We start from the raw sequence: 21,515 nt of genomic DNA on the forward strand, positions 1-21,515 counted from the left end.
TGACAAAATAAAAATAAATAAACCATGAATTTTTTTACATATCAACAAATAATAAAAATGATCCAGACCTAAGCAAATCTTAAAATCTATCCAACCTCAAAGGAATTATAAAAAATGCCATATTGCACAGTGTCATTATTTATTTAAACAAATTAAAATGCAAGTGTGTGTTAACAAGGAGGAAAGACATCAATGATGATCTTGAAGAAGTAATTGCTGATGCCCATTAACTTGGGAAGGGTTTGGCCATTTCCAAACAATTTGAATTGCATCTCTCTGTAGTGAGAAACCAGGACAGTTTTCAGTCTTCCCAGCAGTGGACGACACATCAAATTTAGCCCAGGGTCAGAGAGCAAACTGGAGATGGTTGTTCATAATGCACAGCACCATGTTTGGCGAAAAGAAAATGCAGCATATCAGCACAAACACGTCATTGCATCTGTTAAACACAGTGGTGCCGGAAGGTTGATTATTTGGGCCTGTTTTGAAGCCACAGGACTTGGGCACCTTGCAGTCAACGAGTTGACCATGAACTCATCTGTGTAGTAAGTGTTTTAGAGTCTTCATGCAACAGGACAATGATCGGACGCACAGAAGCAGAACACCTGAACAAAAGTCAGCAAACTGAAGCAACATTATAAAGAAGAGTGGGCCACTTCCTCCACAGTGGTGTGAGAGACTGATAAAGCCATACAGAAAATTGATTCCTTTAAGTTATTGCTGCTAAAAGTGGTTATACAGCCTGCTGAACCACGGAGTGTGCTTAAATTTTTTACATATAGCTCCTGCATTTTAGCTTAGTTTTTCTTAAATGAATACCAGCACACTGTAGCATGTGTTTGATGTAGTTCCTCTGAGGTTATATTTAGTTTAACTTAACCTGATATGTAAAACCTTAAAATTGAAAGAGCGCGTACTTCCTTTTTACTGTATTATTTGTGTCATCCTTCAAATATAGTGGAACAAAACTCTATTTTTCTTGTAGTTTTAAGAAGCCAAGTCATGATTTTTTAAAAGAGACAGCGATGATGAGTTTCTTACATTTATTTTTGAGCATGTTTTTTTTTTTTTTTTTTATGAACCTTTGACCCAAACTTGGGTCACTGGGGGAATCAAATACTAAAATTATTGTTCATTTGTAACTGCTTCAAAATGCTCTTGCATCAGTTTTTCACTGTTAAATAAACCAATACACATTTATAGACTCGTCATTTCTTTGTAATTACTTAAAATTATGAATGCAGCAGGGAGACAGCCGCACACTTTCCTGACTACAGATGAGGCCCAAAGAGAAAACAGTTTAATCTGTGGTGAACTGTCCCTTTAAATATCTTTCAGGAGCAACATTTTTGTTTTGTTTGTTTCTTTTTTATATAAAAGTGTAAGAATACTTCCACTTACAAATAAAGACCCACAGCAGCGACCACATGATCACCACCACCACGAACACTACTGCTGTGATGATTACAGTTATGTATGGGATGTTCAGCAGACGGAGCCACAGCCTCTTGAGTCCTTTGGGCTTCCGTCTAGTCTTCCTGTACTTCCTGCGCAGCTTCTGCAGTGTGTGGTCCACCGTTGCCACCTCCACTGACACATCTGCAATCTACAGCCAGACAGGGGAACACGGTCATGGCCATTCAAAGCTGTATATCACATGGACAGCACATTTTGCTTGCCCTTTAGAGCAATCACACAAAAGGGCAAACTATGGGAATGGATTTAATGGTGCTGAAATAATAGGAAAAGAACACCAAAAGCAATTAACAGTTCACTATGAAGATTCAGGATCAGGACGAAAGGGCACAAGAGGGTGAAGCCAGCTCTCCGGGCAGACCATCCTCCTCTTATCTCTTTACTGTATCTGCAGGTCAACTTTCTTCTATTACAGTAAGCTGAATAATCAATCCCAAGTGCATGAGTGACAGAGGTTCTGAATAATGCATGGTTCAAAATCTATTTGATCTGCTACCAGTGATTCAAATATGTGCCAGCTAAAAACGAGGCTGGTTTACTTGGCACCTTAGCTCGTGACCCAGTGTCTGAAAGCAGTACCAACTCCATCAGATGTAACTTCAGTGCTCATTGAGTTACCCAATGCACATGTATTATTCATTCAGTGTCATCCCATACTGTGCAACTGGCAAATATTCCATCACAAGTTAGCAGACCATAGAGACGTAGTAAAAATATCAATATCCATTTAAGCACATTTAAATGTGAAATAAGCTGAGAGATTTAAAAAAGTTTTGAGATGTGTCAATAAAGTAAATCTTCCAGGATTTGAGTCTGGAGACACGGCTATGCTGAAGCGCAAAACTCAACACAAAAGCATCAAGGTTACACAAATCTACACACACAGCTATTTGTTACCAAGTTAACGATACAGCTTACTTACACTGGCACAGTCCTGTCGAGATGGATCATCATCTCCACTGGTCTGCTTGTTCTCATCGTGCTGCGCGCCCATGACACAGGCATCCCTTCAAGCCGCAATCATCTATTTTCTGACTTTTGTTCTTTCAGATCCATTCCCACTGCCTTTTAGAACAAGAACAGCCGTTCATGAAAACAGCAGATTCGAACAGAGCCAAAAAGCACACCGTTTGGCTCCACAGTCGGCAGGTGTCTGAAACCAGATCCTTGACCACAGACGAGCAACGGCGAAACGGGGAACTATCCAGTCGTATGGCTAATGTTTCATTCATTAACTTCCATCGATACCTTCTATCAAATGCACACGCACTAATGTTCACCAGGCACACGCTAACATTTTGCTTGGTAATCACGAGAAAGCAGTTGCACGACAAACTAGTCTCTTTAGGCATTTTTATACAAGTTTTTTATTCACAATGTTAATGGGGGAGGTCAACGTGTCAGTTAATTTACTCTCTGGCTGCTTTGTGCTCAGAGCTGACAGACTCACACTCACACACACACAAAAAAAAAGGGTCCAGCCTTTGTAAAATAACAAAACCCATGTTTATCAATGTGAAAGCAGAATATGAATCGTTGTCATAATTAAAGTAAAAAAGTCTTTAAGCTGGAATTAATAGGAGATAACAGGATGGGTGTTTTCTGAATGAGCAGCACTGTTCCACACACACACCTATAAAATGGACAGTCAGTATTTTAACACTTTTGTCATGCCCTTTTACAAATTTTAGGCACTGAGTTTCAACATTCAACACAAACATTATGACGCACACGAGGCACAAAAACAAAACGTGACATTTACAGACAGGATTACAGGAGAAACACGGCGTTCTTTCAGACTTCAGGACGGTTTGGCTCTGAACGTGCAGAGAAAGAAACAAAGGAAGCCAAGCTTCATTTCCTGAAAAAGGCGTTGCGGGTGATGCTGTACAACAGGTGATGAGGCTTTCGCTTTGGAGGTTCAGCCAGTGAAAAGACCTGCTGCTGAGGCACGCTGGTTGGGATGGTGATGTGACGCTGGTGAAGTGGGTGAAGGTTTTGGTGCAAGTTTTGGGGGTGTGGGGGGACAGAACCAGAGTAACCAAGATCTAAAAGGTGCAAAAAACAAAAAACAAAAAAAACAAATGAGTATGTAAAGCAAATTATACAAAATCTTTATTTTTTTTTAGAATATAAAGTCAAAAGCAGCTTAAAATGAAGAAATATTTTGTCCTTACTTTTGATCTTCCCCTGTTTGGCCCTTCTGGCATTAACAATCGCCCGTCTCCTTTGCTCTTCGCTGATATCAATTCCTGCCAAGGCACACACACAAACACATCTTCAGGCCAAAATATTTACTACCCACTTACTCAGAAATCTTTTTACCCTGTTCACCTTTCACTTGACATCTCTCTACAGTGGCTGCTTGTATTCTCAGTGAAAGGAATTTGGCTCGACTCACCCATCTCCTGGTCCTCCTTGACTCTGTGCCTCTCCTTGGCAAACGCTTGTAACCACCTCTGCTTGTCCTCGGCCTTCCTGCAGCAAAGCGCACACATAAACTCCAGAGTGGAGGAGTGGCGCAAGCGCAGAGCGTTCTTCAGGGTCAGTCCCAGGTCCGCGTCCCGTCCGTCGGGCACGTCCACCACCTCAGTCTGGTCCATATCCAGTCGTCCACGGTAGTGAAGCAGGTCTCTGCGCAGCACGTCTTTTTTACAGTAGACCAGCTGATGGTCGAACAGGAAGAAGCTGCGCTGTTGCATTTTGCCTTGCCGGACAATTCGAGTCAGCTCACCAGAGTGGATCAACTCTGAGCTGCGCTCTAACACATCGGGTCCCTGGGACAACATGTTTCCAAATATATTCAGCCAAAAGATTTGAGGCAGCATACATCCAACACTATGCTGAACAATTAGAAACAGAATTAAATGTGATTAGAGGGCATATTCACCTCCCAGTGCAATATGGCGACCTGCCAGTGAGCAATGGTGTCGATACTCTCTAGCCGTCTCTTCCTCTCATTGATTAGACTGGCGACATTCTTCATAGCCTCGTATGCTTCGCTCACTCCGTTGTGGTCGCTGCATTAAATCAACAACACAGCAGTGAAAACAGGGCCCGCAGATGGAAAAGCACATTTCCATTAACAGTGAAACATTGCTTCAATCTCACTAATGGAACAGTAAGAAATCAGTAAAGTAGTGGGATGGACAGAGCTAACAGTGAAGCTAACAAATAAATAAAATATAATCATAATTTATTTAGTGACTTAACTCCTTCCCCCATAAAGACAACATCTGACGCCCTCTTTGTTAAACGTTTAACAACTATTAGAAGAGGTTCTGGATTTTTCCAAGGTATCCCTGGTAAGCTGATGCACAGTCATTTTATTCTGGAATATATTAATCAACACTGAAGGAGTTTGTTTACGGCCGACACTATGGAATGCATGCTACAGGTCTTTAAACAGTGCCTGAAAGTACCTGTGGTCTTTGGGCGTGTACTTGAGCAGTTCTCCTAGCTGCAGAGGGTATTTACAGATCTTCTGGACAGGTGTGAGTAAGAAACCAGCAATAGAGATGTCAATCATCTGCTGGAGGAGGCGACAGGCCTCAAAGAAATGCTTATATTTTCCCAACTTCATTAGCCGCTGCAGCTCAGCACAGGCTGCGGGATGAGTATTACAGTACTCCGAGTAGAGTATGGAGAAGCCTTCCCCCTTAAAATAAAAAGACAAATGATGATCAATCATTCAGACCAGAGTTAACATAGTTAATTAACAGCATTAAGTGCAGCCACTACCTGCTGGAGAAAGCATGAGCCTATTTCACTGAGGTGTGGCTGGTCCTTGTTGTACTTCTTTTCTAGTTCTCGGAGGAACTGCCTCTGAAACTTGTAGATGTCTTCTATGTTGCTGAAGATGGTTTTCAGCTGCAGCTCGGTGAACATGTCAGGGTGTTTCCGGCACTGGCGGATATAACCCTGAAACATAAACGGCATCAGTGTTTGGGACTGAGAGAAAATATGACATGACAACAGTTCATATACTGGCCAACAGGTGGTGCTGGAAGGTGGAATTTAAAATTCTTGGAAACATGAGTTTGATTATCAGGGATTTTGCATTTCTTGAAAACAAGCTTATTACAAATGCTGCTGACACTGACTGGAATTCAAGATGTAAATCATCTCTAGATCAAGTTAAGTGCCAATGTGAGGCACATAGTTTAATCCAGCTGTTTTCAGTGTGTGGAGTGAGGCTGATGCAATCAAGCTGTCCTTTATTTCATAAAAAAAGAAAAAATCTAAAACAAAACAAGACACCTTGGACCATTTTGTCTTTGTTGTTATTGAGTGGTGAAAGCTGTTGGATGGTGGGTGGAAGGTAAACTTTTGTATTTGGAAGCCAGGGTATGCTAGAGTGCTACAAGTCTGAGAACCACCAGCTTTGCTTTGAAACCCTTACCTCACAAATGTCTTTCAGGTGTTTGATGTAGATGCGCTCCGTATTCATGATTTCTTGAACCACATTGGTTCTCATCTGCTGCCTGTGCTGAGAGCTGTGTGTGTCTCTGGGAGCTGGATCTTCCTGGTCTGCTACACTCTCCACACTTTCAGCACTCGAGTGCTCCTGATTCACACGCACCTGAAACACATTCACCACCGACACAATTGGACCTCCTGAGCATCATCTGAATGATCAGAAAGCCTAACTTCAAGTCGCAAAAAATATTCAGCCAATGGTTTCTTTTTCCAGTTGCAAAACTTAAAATAAAATGTTAAAGCTCATATGCAAAGTGGCATAATTACAACAATAGATACTTAAGCCACAAGAGTCTTTTGAGGTTTAAGTACCTTTTATATCTAAGATCTGTCCACATCACTTAGGTAACAACATGTGCAAGTTTAACCAGCTCCTGTTCACCAACATTGATTCAGCTACAAGCAACTACACAGCAATCCTCACCTGCCTGTCAAAGAACCTCACCATGGTGACCGCCTGCCTAATTAACACTCAACTGTCAATCAAGTATGGTCACTACAGAAACCAGCCGCGCCCCTTCTTCAGAGGGCTGCTGGGGTTGGTTTGGAGCTAAGCCAGTTTGAAAGTCTTTTCTGTGCTGCCAGAAAGCAAACACAAATCAGACACACGGGTCAGGAAGTCCACTTACCCTCACAAAGCTGGAGGGGAACCAGGCCTCTCTGTCGGCCCCCCTGCCCCACCACCAGTCCTTATGTGAGGCCTCCAAGACACGGATTACATCTCCAGCCTTGAAGGCCAGCTCCTGCTCCTCCATGGTCACATGGTCCCAGAGAGCCTCAGCATAAACTGCGTGGCCAGAGCTTATCCACTGAGCAGCACACAAACAGATAAGATAAACATACAATTACATGCAGGCCAAACCCATGTCTAACATGTAAGATTATGTATAGGCTTGTGGACCAAGCACTGGTTGTGTGTTCTGCTGAACTGAGGCCAGACATCTTGGAAATGGGCACATTAACATTTGTGCACAGCTGTTTGTGAGCCAGCAGGGTGGCAAGATAAGTACGGCGTCAGAAACTAGAAGCACATTTTTGGAAGAGATCTTTGCAAGTGTTGCAACGTGACAAGATTCCCTCCCTCAACCTCACCTCACTGAGCACAGAGAGCTCCACCCCTGGCTGGAGGTAGGGTGTCACGTCAGTGAGCTCGTCGAAGCTGCCCTCCTCCTCCTCGCTCACGCTGTCATCGAGTGTGGCAGAGCACTCTGAAACACCATCTGCAACATGTATGTAGAGATGAAAACACTGTAGGGACCAGAAGAATCTCAGCAAACTCTCAACAAACGCAGAAAGAAGCCACATACACAGGAAAGCTTGTGCCTGACTCCATATCAGCATTTTCCTGCAACACACTTATTGACATTCCTACACTCCAGTTGTCCCACAAACTAAATTGTTTAATCTCTTGTGAAACACAAACAACCCCAGGGGCACGTTCAGTCTGTGAGCGGTGTGCAAAGTTCTGCTGTTTTCTGTTTCCAAGGTATTAAAAAGAATTAGAACAGTATTTAGTTCTTATTGCTCAAAACTGCCTGAGAACTTGGGTAAAATCTACCCTTTCATAGGAAGTACGCATTTTTCAGTATACGTTACTCCCCTACTGGATTTAAGAGAGACCAACTGCTCGACTATGATCTCAGCAATTCTGCTATATAAGCGGAGGGACAGCCATGCAAGAATCAGGATGATTGGCTAAATTTGGTTAGCAGTTCAGCAGTTGTAAACAGAAATAGAAGATAGGCCAGGGAGGACTGTTAGCACAAACCAGTTTCAGTAATAAAGATGGGAGAACTAAGGCTCAGTTTCCCAGACATGGATTAAGTCCATGTCTTTTGTTTTTCTTTGTCTAGGACACGAGGCTTAATCTATGTCTGGGAAAACTTTCATTAAAAGTCACTGGCTGACTCTATACGTTTGATTTTGCTCCATTTCTTAACTGAAAGAAACAAGACTGGATTATCTTGTGATTTATTGATATCACTTAAGTGATGGTAAACTTATTAAGTACAGCTTCATACAGTCATTATGCTCAGAGGTAGCTAAATGAAAACGAGGGGTTTCCTTTAAACTGTTCAACAGGCTTTAAGGTGCGTTTGCTCTACCTTAATGGTGCAGCAGCTGCAATGTTTGAACACCACCAACTTTGTGTTACATTAGCACAAAACAGCTCTCACCGCTGAGCACCCTGTGGAGTCTACGGCGGCCTACGCGGTCCAGTCCGATGGGGGTACTCTGGGAGAGAGCGGAGGGTCGAAACCTGGCAGACACTCCTCTGTAAGGGGGCACCTGATGGGAAGGGATTGGTGGTCGCGACAACGCCTGCAGAGAGGGCGAAAATGAAAAAGAAAATTGTCACACAGAACTAACAGACAATACTGTGTGCAAATATAATCATCAGCTGCTATTTATTCTCCCCCATATTCTCTGAGTGCTTTAAGTATTACAAAAAGAAGCGAAGCCTGTGTGCATTTGGTTGAGATCCAAAAAAAAGAGTCTTTATGTATAAAGACTCTTTGAAGCATGACAATATATCAAACTGGAGAATGCGGGTGATGTGGTTTTGTTTTATTATGCCTGATATAAGTGTTTATTTATTTTGCCAGCCTTCTCCCACAATTAATTCAAAGACTTTACAGCTGGAAAATAAAAAAAACATACCAAACCACAATATTTACCAATTCTGCCCACTAAAAATTGCTTGTGTGCCTTTGCAATTTTACCATAGACGTTAAACTTCTACAGGAAGACAGACAAGCTTGAAGCTGGTGAACCAGATTGGGAACAGATCTGCAACTTTGTTAGTGATTTCTTCTTCCAACTTTCAAAGAGATGTGATCTATGAATTCTTCATCTAGGGTCAGACTATCAACACGGTTCTGTTGTACGTACCACTGTTTATTTTTAGGATGCCATTTAGAAGATTCAACGGTGATCTGATTCTGCTTAGCTTTTTGAACACACCCAGAAATTTGACAATTTAATCAGATACCTGAGCAATGATTTTGCTCACTACTTGTCTTAAGTGTCAGATTTGCCTCACTCTTACTTTGTTTTCTTCCCCAAGATCAAGTTCAAGTTCATGGGTTGCTACTGTGACACAGTAGAGGACATCCAATTGTCCAAATGGTCCGACTTTACTTTGACTTTCAATCAATAACGACCAAATTCAAATCAGGTCTTGCTTTTACTTTAACTGGACAGAGTAACAACAATTTTTAAGAAAGAGTCAAAGAAAGATCTATAACTAATGAAAACAACTAAAGTTTGAGGACTTTTGCACAAAATGTATAAAACCTGTAAAAGCTTACAGTGGGAAGGTTGTCTTCCTTCAGCTCAGCATCAGGAGGGAACAGATCCACTGGTCCTATCACAGAGATGGGCCGCTGCCTCCTGGCCTGAATGTCCCCATTCATGCTGCAGCTTTCAGGGCTCTCTCCGTTCATGTATGCATCATTACCAGTGCCGTCTTTACGCTGCAGTGGATTTGCACTCCTTTCCTCAGAAAGAAGCTCTCCGACTTCCTCGGGGATGGAATGTTTCCTGGAAAGCAGCTGTCCATAGTCAGAAATGGGCCGTGGTCTCGGGCGCCCCCTTTTTTGTCTGGACTTGACAGAGGATGTTTCCGTGGTAGGTGTGGCTTCATCTGTGGGAGATGTGGGGGATATGGGTGACTCTGAGGCGGATGATGGAGAGATAGGTGTGCTGCTGGTTGACGGGGAGAGCTCCTCCGTTTGAAAAAGAGCTTCTTGTCCTTGGTGGTCTGACGTCACCTGTGAGATCAAAGCAAAAAGTTGGAAACTAAACTGACTTTCCCTTGTCCTCCAACCTGCACTGGAGAACAATTATCTACTAGGAAGAACATCTGTTAATCAGAAACAGAACAAGCTACTTTCAGCTGCTCCTTTATTCACAGAAGAGGGTCGCCATCACGGGTAGCTCCTCATGTTTGATTTCGCAGTTTTTAAATCGCCTTTCCTGAAGGGCCAAAAAATTTTTCGGCCATCCCAAGATCAAATTAGGAACCCGTTGCTTGTTAGATGAATGTGTAAACCACTACATTAGAGAGTAAAATTAAAAACCATTAGAGTTAAATGCAGAAAGAGCTTTCTTGGAATCAGAGCAAAGGTGTTTCAAAGCTTTATCTCGTGAGAAACATTTTTTATCAAGTGAAAGGACTCTTGTTGACGCAGTAAGAGGCTCAAAATACTGAACACAATCAAACCAGGGCTTATCATATTCAAACAAAAACTGCAGCAGAAATTGCAACAATACGAACAAATAGATGTTACCACACTGCATGCATCTGAGCAGGTATTATATATTTAAGAGTCCATTATTGGGTAAGAGTTACCCACGGCGAAGTTATTTCTCCAAATCTTTTTAGCCAGCAAAGCCAAATCTCACCTCCTGCTTTTCTCGATCTGGGTCCGGACCCCGGCAAATACACTGGAAGGGCACACAGTAGGCTAGCACCATTGTGAAACGCAGACTAACACACAGGCTGGCTTGTGGTCCCAAGGCCAAGTCCTTAAAAACTTAAGTCCTTAGGTTTTTCAAGCCAGTAACAGCCGCTCGATGTCTGATGTAAACAAATCTGTTTTTCCTGTTCATCTTTCAGGAGAAAATGTCATCCATAGGCTAAAAGTCATCTTGCTAAAATCATCTCTTAATGGTCCCTGTCTACTTGATGGTGCTGCTTGCTGTTCCAGGCCCAGTGCTCATGGCGTTGGACTTTGCTCCACTGGGCTGCATCTAGAGGAAAGGGGGAGAAATGAGGGCTGTACGGACTCATAGCCTCCAACCCTCCCACAGCAACAGGACTTGCTGCTTTGCGCAAGGGCCACTAATCATAAACAAAGCCTAATCATTAACTCTCTGAGATCCTTCGGCGTGCCCGTCAGCATGGAACAGCTGACTTCACCATGTGACTCCACAGCATCAGAAGTGCGCAGTCACAACTGACAGGAAAAAAAGCAATGTGAATCGATGGCGTTATTTATTTGACACTCAAGGGGACTTTGGACAGGATAAACCTCTCTCTCATTCGTTTCCTTTTAGCATACGTGCATCCTACTGACAAGCCTCACGTCAACACAAGTACTTATCTCAATTTGCTGGAATCCTGCCAGATTCAAAGATCGCTCTAAAGTGGGAGAAGTAATATTTCACTTCCCAAGACAAGGGTCAAAGTCGTTCAGCTGGCACCTATAAGTCACCACTCAGTTCTGCATGATAAGAAATCGAACCTTTCTTCTGTCTTTCAGCACTTCTTTAAACCCAAACAGTCATCCTAAAGATATGAACCCCATGCTCTTCTGTGAATTGATAAATAATCTGAAACATGCTTGTTCTTGAGCAGTAGATTAATTTATCAATAACCAGCTAAATAATCGACAGGCGAGTTGCACAAAAATAACATCCTAATTATTACTGTTCGACAACGTGTTAAAAGGTGTCACATCTGTTAATGAGCATGGAAAAGAGACACACACACACACACACACACAAAAAGACATTACTTCAGGTTGGACTTCAGATTTGCAGCCTTACCTCATTTGGTGATGCGATGCCCTCAGTCTGCTCTTGTTGCTGTGAATGTTCTCTTTGGCTGAATAGGGATGAACTGCATTCTACCATCTGCTTATAATCACTTGTTGTGGCTACAGCCGGTGACTCATAATGAGCAGAGATATCAGGTAAAGTCTGCTCTGTTGTCTCGGGGGGCTCCCAGAAAGGGGCGCTGATAATCACCTGGTGGGGTTGTGGGCTGTTGTTGTGTTCAGGCTGGGGCTGGACCAGAGGAGTGTGCTCGACAGACGTGGCCTGAGCCGTGACGAGCACGGGCCGGCGCTGTCGCTCATTGGTATGCAGGAAAGGGACACGACGAGAGTAGTCATCATGGAGGCGGCACGAGGGGGACATGGGAGATAGAGGTGTGGAACTCGGGGAGGGACTTCGCCTGCGTCGCACAGTTAAGTCAGTCATGCTGCCGACTAGCTTCAACATCGGTGGCTTAGTCTTAACAGGGCTCTTCTTGCGTGTAATACCTTGGCCCCGGAGATCAACTGAGGAGGTGCTAGAGGTCCTTTCGATGTTTGTTGTCCCATTTGATATGCTAGTCCTCAGGAGGTCTTCCTGTGGGGAAGGAGGACCTGGAGATGGCGCTTTACGTCTAAATAGATTGAGGTTCTCTGCACTTTTGCTCAGTCTGCTCAGCACCTTCACATTTGTGTTGTCACTTGTATTCTCAGTTTGAACATCGAGCTTTGATGTCTGATCTGATTTCTGAGTGGTATTTGCATTGCTTCCTGCTTTTCTCCCATTCCCAGAGTCAAATAAAGTGATGCGCCCCGCTCCATACGCTCTCCTGATACTCCTGGACAATCGCGAATTGCGCGCAAGACCATCCCCATAATTATCCTCCTCATCGTAGTCATCATTATCTGAGCCGTACTGGCTTAACAAAGCCAATGTTTGGCCTGTAAAACTTCCCTTAGAAACAGTATATCCTTCAGAGCTCTTTGAATGATTTGCTAGATCCGCTACACACAGATTAGAATTATTTACAACTGTGCCATTAGCCCTTTCCTGATTGGGCAACGAAGGATTATCTCCATCAAGGTTGGATGCCCCTCTGGTCTGAATACCCTGAAGCACAGACGACCGCAGTTTTTTGAAGGAGTCCACAACACCTATGCCTGAAAGTCCGCTGCCTTGGGCCGAGGTCGGATCATCTGCATTTGGACTTTGAGCAGTGACGGTGCCCTTCCTTGAGTTAGAAAAAAGCCTCATAATTCTTGAGGAGTAGGGCTTTCCTTCAGGCTGACATGAAACTGAGCTGGACCAAGCAGAGGAGTTGATAACATTCAGTTTGCTCTCATCAGAGTGAAGACCAGCACTCATTGGTTGCACCTGGGCACCATATCCAGACAGCAGGTATGGGACTGCACTTCTTTCAGCGCGGTTCTGGGATGGATATATATCACTGAGGGGTCTGCTCCGGATCAGTGGGTCAGTTTTTGTATTGTGGAGTTGTGAGAGAGGGTCTTCGCTTGCAGACAAGACCCTGTCCTTTTGTCCTGCCTGCAAAACAGAGGTTAATTTAAAAATCTTTCCATTTTTCAGTGCTTTTCAAAGTTCACAAGAAAAAAAAATACAATTAATAATCAAATTAAGTTTGATCAGCTCAAATAAAATGAAAAGACTGTCACCTGAATACATTCTAAAGCTGTGTATCATCTGTGTTTTTGCCTAAGAATAGAGGAAGTGAATCATTAGGAGTGTGAGATTTTACTGAGCATGCCTCATGTATTTGTCCTTGATGCTGTATTTCAATGTCCAAGGCAAACTGAGGCCCAGGCTGGGGGTGGTGGTGGTGCCAAGTTCAGCTTTACATGTGTGTGATTCAGGACAGAGGCTAATGCAGCTGAGGCTTTGAAGTGGGGCTTTGTGAGCGTGACTAAGCAATGAAGCCTGCTAATCCATTGTGATTAATGCAATAAATTGCCCAGTTTTCTCCCGAATGCATAGAAGATGAGGTGATGGTGAAGGCTGTATGGTCTTCAAATCAGTGACACTTTTCACCTCATAGCACATCATACTAAATCTATAGCTGAACTCTGAAATATTTCATACATAAAATATAGAAGTCTCCATTTTATTTAAAAAAAAAATGCAAATAGGCAGTATTCTTTTCAGTCACAAATAAATAATGATTTTACAGCACAATTTTCTTCATTTTTAATGTCCATAGATTAAAAATGTATATATAGACCTGATCTTGATTTCTATGTAAGGAGCTAGGATGACATACAATGATATTATAAACTAATAAATAACCAATTATAACAACTGGTTATACACTGAGACCAAGGAAAGTTTAATTACAGTTGACATACACAGATAGTTATTCATCAAATATAAAATCTACAAAAATATACTCATTATAGTCAGTTCATGTATTTTGCTTAGGAGAGCTCGTATGCATGCTTTATTGTTTTACATTCGTTACACTAAAACTATTTAAACAGAGGAAAATGTCAAAAATAGCCAACATGAATTACTCTTAACAGGATGAAGACAGTCTTTTATGGTTTGAAGAGAGCACTGCCTTCAGTTTTTGTTGCAGGGATCCTGGAATGCTCCCAAACTCCCTGGCTGCGTGCAACGTTAAGAGCAGATGAGCTTTCTCCGTCAACCCCTCAGTGGAATCTGCTGTCACTTCAACCAGCTTGCTTCATCGCTATGAACACTTATGTAAACACAGAGCCACCGCTGCCAAGCACCGCTGCTGACAGACAGTAAACACCCCCCCACACACACACACACAATCCTAAACAATGCGCTGCTTTCAAACTATTGCTGAATTGTCTTCTTGTGCTTTCTCCTCCACAGCCACTGAGGAATCACGCAGAGCACCAAAGTGGACCCCCCCCCCCTCCCAAAAAACAGACAAGATCGATTATTCCATCTACTTTCCAAGCAGAAAGATAGGAGATAGGGAAGGAATGTCTTCAGCCTCTGCAGCTTGTTTTTGTTTGGAATACTCACCTCATGCTATCAGCAGTTCTAACAAATGCCCTATCCTTTAGTACCTTTACGCCTTCTTCCTGCAGTAGGACACCAACTGTCACAGGCCAGTTGGCGTCGCCTAATGCTTGGCAGTGGCATTAGTCAGAGTCAAGCTGACACAGGTGGCTACTGTTTCACATGCTGGCAAAACAGGCTTTAATCATCAACAGCGTGTGTGCAAGATGCTTTTACATTGCAGTAAATCTACAGTAACCATGACTTTTGCTGCATGCATCAAGATAACAATGTTAGCTTTGATGTGGATATATATTTAACACCCAATAGCAATCCACACTTTTGAGGTTGCAACAGGAAGAGGATCCTCTGCCAAAACAAACATGCGGCGCTACCTGCCGTCGGGACCCCTTGGGAATAAGGAAGCAGCTGAAAGCAGCATGTTACAGGGGAAATATATAACAGGCTATTTTCATAATCAATTAATAGCTGACATTAAATTTCAATCGGACTTACTAAACTTTGCTGCAGTTTTGTCACATTAATATTCTAAATTTCTTTAGGGTGTTTTAGGGCATCCATACATCCATCACATATTGCTTTCTATATTTATGCTTTTTATTTTGCGTTAATACATTACATTTTCTATGAAAAGGTTTGATACGCACCTCCAAACACATTTTTTCTCAGCTTTAACAAGTCTTTGACTCATGCTTTATCTTTCCTTTTAAGTTAGAGGAAATATCGAAACAACAAATCCTGCCAGTAAATACACTCCTCGAGCTCATAAGCATGTCAGAACAACCAGACAAGCAGTACTTACGTATGCGCTAATAAATCACTTTCACAACCACAAACTTGGTCATGCTGCCCGAGTACCAGAACCACCGCTTTTCTCCAGCTTCCTCTTGCTAATCTGTGGATGGGAGCGGCACACTGGGGCCCTGGTCCAGAGTTAATTAGGAGCTGAGGGAGGATCTCCCCCTCCTCACTACCACGAAAGGCGGCCAGCTGGATCCAGTTTCAGATTAGACTCCCAGGATGAACATGCATCCACATGCATAAACACAAACATCCATACATGGGCACAAGCAAAAATGCACTTAAACCCCCCCCCCCCAAAAAAACACACAAAAAAAAAAACAAAAACAAAAACACACACACGTACGTGAGGATCCTCTCCTGTAATGTATGGCCTTTGTGCATAAGCTTGGATACTGCAGCACATATACACATAGAGCACGGAGAAAAGCATTGAAATGACTGACTCCCTTCCTGTTTGGCTGGAAATCTCCAGCCGTCGGTTATGTAAGTATTTACAAGAAACAAGCGTAAGAGACTTTCTGCCCACAGTTCACCTCTGCAGAGGTATGCCCCCCCCCCCCTTGGCTAAGCTAAAACTTATTAAGAAGACAAAATGAAGTCAGCATTAAACTGAAAGACCACCAGACAGACGGTATCAAGGGAAAGTCTGATTTTTCATTTTCTTCTCTCCGGCTTAACCCTGAGACAGACATCACCCTGCAGCAATGTCACTTTACTAGTCTTCCATTTGCCTCAATGGAAAAAAAGCTGTGAGGAAGAGAAGACTGTATTCCTCTGGACTGAACAGACTGGCTGATTAGCTAAATTGGTGTGCGTAAATGGGGTTTTGTGAAACGTAAGCTGAGCATATGTCGAGTGCAAGAGGAAAGAGTTCAATATATTTGTCTTTCTCTTGTTGCGAAAGGATTTTTGCAAGATTAAGCAACTCTTGACAATATTCTGTATGTGTATGTGTCTATATAGTAAAGTCCTTTTTATGCTTGTGACCTGGACTTTTATTCTGCTTTCAAGCTGAAAAGAAAAGCTTCAGCAAATGGACTCAGAAGGAAGTCTACTGTGTTTGGGATCAGTGTATAGATGTGGGAGTGGGTATAGCTTGTTTCTTTTCCATTCCAGGCATAATCTGATTAGAGCAGCTCTACCACTCTGTGTTCAGAACTGGTTTCATCTATAGGCCGATAAGGAAGATCACCAGGTGACTCGGCATTGACTGAGCGACATCTAAAGCCTGTAAATGCCCCCCAGGATTGCATGGCGCAGGGACACAACACTGTAAATCTTTAGTATTTGATGTGATTACGAAATACACAAAAGCTCATGCCTGGATCAGCTGAATTTAATCTATGAGTTCAATTTAAAGGTTAAAGTCTTGCATACATCTGTGACCCAGTTCCTCATTTTTGATCAGGTCATATGGAGGAGAATTGAAGAAGAAACCACGCCCCTTTTCACAGAGCGTGGGAAGTACAGGTGGACGCCAAAGCAGGGAGTGTCACCACTCTCACACAGGCAGCCACTTACTCACCTGATCAAGTGAGGACTGTCATAGACACAGACTGCCAGAAATCTAATACCACACAGTGTAAAAGGCTCAGTGAAGACAAAACACCACTGAGCCTGGTTTCAAGGGCCAGCAGTGTAACCTGACAGCACCGCAAACCACAAGGCTGGACCATTAAATGAAAACAGAAATGTAAAAATGTAATAAGCTTTTTTAAACTACAGAAAGATGAGTTGTAGGCGTTGTATTTTATGTGTCATGAGATCTGGAAGAGAAAGCGGACTACAGTAAAATTATATTGTAGTCATTTGGCTCTGCTGTAAAATTACTGTTCAGGCCCACAATAAATCAGAGGACTCTGGCCTGCGCCTGATTTCACCTCTACAAGTGTCTGTGTGGGACCCAAGTTCATTAAATTGGAGTAAACTCTCCTGCGGCTCAGTGTAGCTCAGTTAGATCCGCAGCAGAATCTGGAAAACAGGGAGTCACGAAAGGGGATTACATCGAGCACTTTTTCTAAGCTCATAAAGAACTAGAGGCCTAACTGCTTATTTATTTCTGCATTAATTAACTTTCTTCGGCTCTTTGTAGTTGCTGGCCCTCCAACTCCCCCCTCCTCTTCCTCCTCCTTCACCAACTCCCTGCACAGCCTGGCATCTCCCACATCACTATAACAACCACGGCTGTAATGCACCACAATATCCCCCGCACCCCGGTCCCATTTCAACTGGTAGCACAACAGAGAAGGTAAACGAAAAAAGAAAAATCACTGCAGCTGTAACCCAAAACCAAACTTCTAAAATCAATTATTAAAATGAAGAGTACCAAAACTTCTGCTCACCCTGCTCATAGTCGCTGATGTTGTCCTCCTGACCTTTTCTCTCTCACGCACATCAACGGAGCAGCTGTTGTAGTTATTTATCCATGGTGTCGGAGCAGTCTCTCGGACCTCCAGGCGCTCGCTGTGTCGCTCTCTCGCTCCCCTCGCAAAAACATATCGCTCACAAATAATTGAGAGAAAAAAAATAGTATGGCAGCTACCTCCGTTAACTAGTCACCCCCCGCAACATACTGAGACAAATGGCTGGCTGACTCCTTGAGCTAGCACCTTAAGCTAGCTCAAGCACGGCTCCACTGATAAAACTTGTGAATTGCGCAAGCTCTGTGGTTTCTTATTTCGCTTTCACCAACCGGCAAAACTCGTTGGTGTGCAAGCGACTGCGATGATAAACACTGAATCATGAAATTTCTCCCGACCTAACTCATGGGACACTCCTAATGTCGCTGGTGACTCCAAGTTAAAAGTAGACTCTCTTGGAGGATCGTGCTGGCGAGCATCACTAATGCACTTGTTGCTGTGCTGTTACAAGGGGCGGGGCCATCGCGAGGTTAAGCTCGAGGTTAGTGGTTGACCACAGGGCGACCATTTTGGTTTGGAGCCAATCGCAATTCAGTAAGTCGTCACCACCGCAAACCACGCCCATTCCAAGGCTCTTCAATGAAGTTAGAACACAGAAGAAAATGCTTCACCTAGTTCCAGCGTCTCTCCGACGACTAAAAAAGACTCGGCCTTCCAGTTGGTGTTGAACTGTCTTCCTCGTGTCATGCCAAGCAATTATTGTCACAGATATTTCTGTACCGAGCCCATCCCAAAATACCAGAAGAAGAAAAAAGAAGGGACTGAGTGATTGTCGCTCCCCTTTGTTCTGAGAGAGTAAACAGGTTACAGAAATAACACAGAGCTCAGTCAACCTTTGTACAGTGTTTAATATCACTGTTTGTTTTCATGTGATCAATGCTCACATGTCAGCAGAATTTCATGTCCTAAAAACAAAAAAGAATAAAAAGAACCCACACAGAATTTCAGAAGTGCTTGGAAAATCATGATGTTTAATAAAAGTAGCAGTAGATGGTGTAAAAGCACTCAAAAACGTGTCAAAGTTTCCTATAAAAGCTTTTAAGGAAGCAAGGAATGTAAAAACAAATTCCTCTTTTGATTGCTATATCTGTTATAGAGCACAATAATCCTGGGTGACTGTCATCCGTGTTAATGTTTAAGAAGAACTTTGAACCAGCTTTCTTGTGTAGTTTAATCTACAACAACCAGTTCAATCTCAACAACACCCTCACTTGCTTTACATGTTAAATTTTAATGAGCAGTGTAAATGCCTTATATAGAAAAGTGTGTCGTTAGCTTGGTGGAGAAGGAGTCACACAACAGCATTAAAATACTGAAGTGACAATTCACATTTATACAGTACTTGAATAAATTAGTTACATTATACCATTGCAACAGGCATTTTAGACTTAAATGTATGTTTCTTCCTGTTAAAATTGAGTTTTTCCTTCCCACTGTCGCCAAGTGCTTGTTCATAGAGGCTGTATGATTGTTGGGTTTTCTCTCTGTTGTTGTTACACAATAAAGCACCTTGAAGCAACTGTTGTTGTGAGTTTGTGCTACATACATAAACTTGAATTTCATTTAATTAGAATTTGTTGACATGTTGAATCCTACTGACTTGTACTGTTCTTCTGCATTTTACTGTTTCTAGTCATAGTAATTATAAATGATCCCTTAATTAAGCCTCAAAGATCAAAAACCCAGAGAATGTAGTGTCGTCATCCTCATCAGCAAAAAGCCCATTAAATGGCTCTCCTCCAACCACCTGCAACCACACCTTGTCCCCGATCCCCAGATGCAGCACAGCTCCCCCTGCTGCCTGGTCCTCGCTGCCCTGGTAGTTGTCAGTGGTGTGGATGATTTTTGCACCGTTCTTCACGAGGGCCACTTTCACATTTCGGGAAAATACAGTGATGTGGTATGTGAAGAAGTAAGCACCTGCCGCGGAGCAAGTGAATCTCCCTGTTTGTGGATCGTAATGATTCTGCTCATTGTAAATAATCTTGTCAAACCGGATCGGTGCATTAGCTGCTGGGAGTTTAGTTTGAGCACTGAGTCCTACGGAGAAAGCACTTTTGGAAACAACAATTTCGTCTCCCTTTTCACCCCTATCGCCCTTTTCACCTCGAGCTCCTCTATCCCCACGATAACCAATGTTTCCTTTGTTACCTGGAAAACCCATGTCCCCTTTGGGACCTGGCCTGCCAGGTGGTCCCAATGGCCCTGGAATGCCTCTGTCACCTTGGAGGCCAGTTTCCCCTTTTTCACCCTGTGGTCCGGGTGGCCCTAAATGTCCTTCAGGTCCTGGGGGCCCAGGGAGCCCAAGCTCTCCTTTATTTCCTTTGAGGCCAACAGGCCCTTGCACTCCCTGTGGTCCCATTTTCCCAGGAAGGCCCCTATCGCCATTATCTCCTCTTTTCCCCTTGAGCCCTGCTGGACCAGTTGCACCTGTAAATAATAAGCACACAATAAACCTTCTTTGAACTGTAGGTATGGTGTTTACAGTGCAGTAACATATTGCAAGTTACATACAGTGCAAACATTTTGATAAATTGCATTAATAAATGACAGTGGTTGTGACTCCATTTGCAGATAAATACACATATAGGTGCACATAGTGTATCGTAAAGACACATACCAGGTTCCCCTTTGTCTCCCTTGTGCCCATGATTGCCTGCTAGCCCAGTAGGTCCAAGTTCACCTTTCCAACAATGATTGATGAATTATAACGTTATTATAAACTGTGAAGGTGGCACCTAAAACATGCGAAAAAAAATAAATAAATAAAGTTTCTCTTGTAAACTTACCTCGATCACCTTTGTCACCTCGGAGTCCGTCGCGGCCATCTCTGCCAGGCATGCCATTGTTCCCGGGATCACCTGGTATTCCAGGATATCCACAGACACAGCCTTTACTTTGGGTTTCTTGCTGTGCAACACATCTGAATGCCAAGACGAGGAGCAGTAAAGCGATCCTAAACCTTGTCTGCAACATTTTACCAGTTTTACCTGTCTAATGAAATCAATTTCCCACAACAAATAAGCCTGAAGTCTCAATCTAATGCATAGCTAGCCTTGTTGCAGCACGTTTAACTTAAAAGCTGGCATGCACAATGAAAGAAGAAAAGATATCAGCTACAGAAAACACAAGCTGAGAGACAGTTTCAGACGAGATTGACCTTAGACCTCTCAAAGCCATTGGTCTCTTTGTTGTTTTTGGTTTACTCATTGAGCCTGCCACACTGGTCACACATCACCTCTTCTCCAGTCTAGCCAAGGCTAATAATAAGCTTACACTCAAAGAGCCCTTGAGGGCCACACATGCAGAAGGCCACATAGTTGACATGAAGTGCCTATATAGTGAAGCAAACAAGATATTAACCTTAACCAAATAATTACATATTGAGAATATATGCTGCCACACCAGAAGATACCAAGTTTTTATTAAGCAATTAAATAAATGGTACTATGAATGGACAGTAGACTGGCTGTTAATAGCAAACTAAAATGTCAGTTAAAGCATGTATTTCGCATATGTGCCATTTAGCAGCCAAACAGATGCAAGCAAGTGACCCCATAAACTGGATCACTGAAATAAACGTGACCTTTTGTAGTCTAAACATTACATACCAGGACACTTCAAAAAGGCGTCACTATAATTGCATTTTGTTAAGTATCAAAATGGATCAAAATGGACAGAATAAAAGGATATGAAGGTTACACACACTTTGAAGTAGTTCTAGTCTTTGTTCTTACAGTGGTAAGATCATCTATTAAAGGGCATTACAGGAGCAGGGAGGGATTT

The 21,515-nt window shown here is 42.8% G+C and overlaps 2 protein-coding genes across 3 annotated transcripts; both read right to left on the minus strand.

Annotated features, from left to right (window-relative positions):
- Positions 1–2,826: 2,826 nt before the first annotated feature.
- spata13 (spermatogenesis associated 13) lies at positions 2,827–18,170 on the minus strand. Of its 2 annotated transcripts, XM_080865186.1 has the most exons (13): positions 17,652–18,170; positions 11,509–13,041; positions 9,267–9,728; positions 8,133–8,277; positions 7,048–7,175; positions 6,585–6,764; positions 5,879–6,058; positions 5,218–5,397; positions 4,899–5,134; positions 4,367–4,496; positions 3,878–4,253; positions 3,654–3,728; positions 2,827–3,524 (listed from the first exon to the last, which is right to left on the minus strand). In XM_080865186.1, the coding sequence occupies exons 1-13, from the start codon at positions 17,658–17,660 to the stop codon at positions 3,331–3,333; spliced, it is 3,828 nt and encodes a 1,275-aa protein (XP_080721312.1). In that variant the 5' UTR covers positions 17,661–18,170; the 3' UTR covers positions 2,827–3,330. The 2 variants fall into 2 exon arrangements, with proteins under 2 accessions (XP_080721312.1, XP_080721313.1); XM_080865187.1 differs by lacking the exons at positions 11,509–13,041; positions 17,652–18,170 and adding an exon at positions 10,363–10,891.
- Positions 18,171–18,708: 538 nt separating this feature from the next.
- On the minus strand, positions 18,709–20,796 carry c1qtnf9 (C1q and TNF related 9). The gene is made up of 3 exons (XM_080865407.1): positions 20,519–20,796; positions 20,350–20,412; positions 18,709–20,159 (listed from the first exon to the last, which is right to left on the minus strand). The coding sequence occupies exons 1-3, from the start codon at positions 20,703–20,705 to the stop codon at positions 19,390–19,392; spliced, it is 1,020 nt and encodes a 339-aa protein (XP_080721533.1). The 5' UTR covers positions 20,706–20,796; the 3' UTR covers positions 18,709–19,389.
- Positions 20,797–21,515: the final 719 nt, after the last annotated feature.

This window comes from Rhamphochromis sp. 'chilingali', assembly GCF_963969265.1.
Source record: "Rhamphochromis sp. 'chilingali' genome assembly, chromosome: 18".
Taxonomy (NCBI): domain Eukaryota; kingdom Metazoa; phylum Chordata; class Actinopteri; order Cichliformes; family Cichlidae; genus Rhamphochromis; species Rhamphochromis sp. 'chilingali'.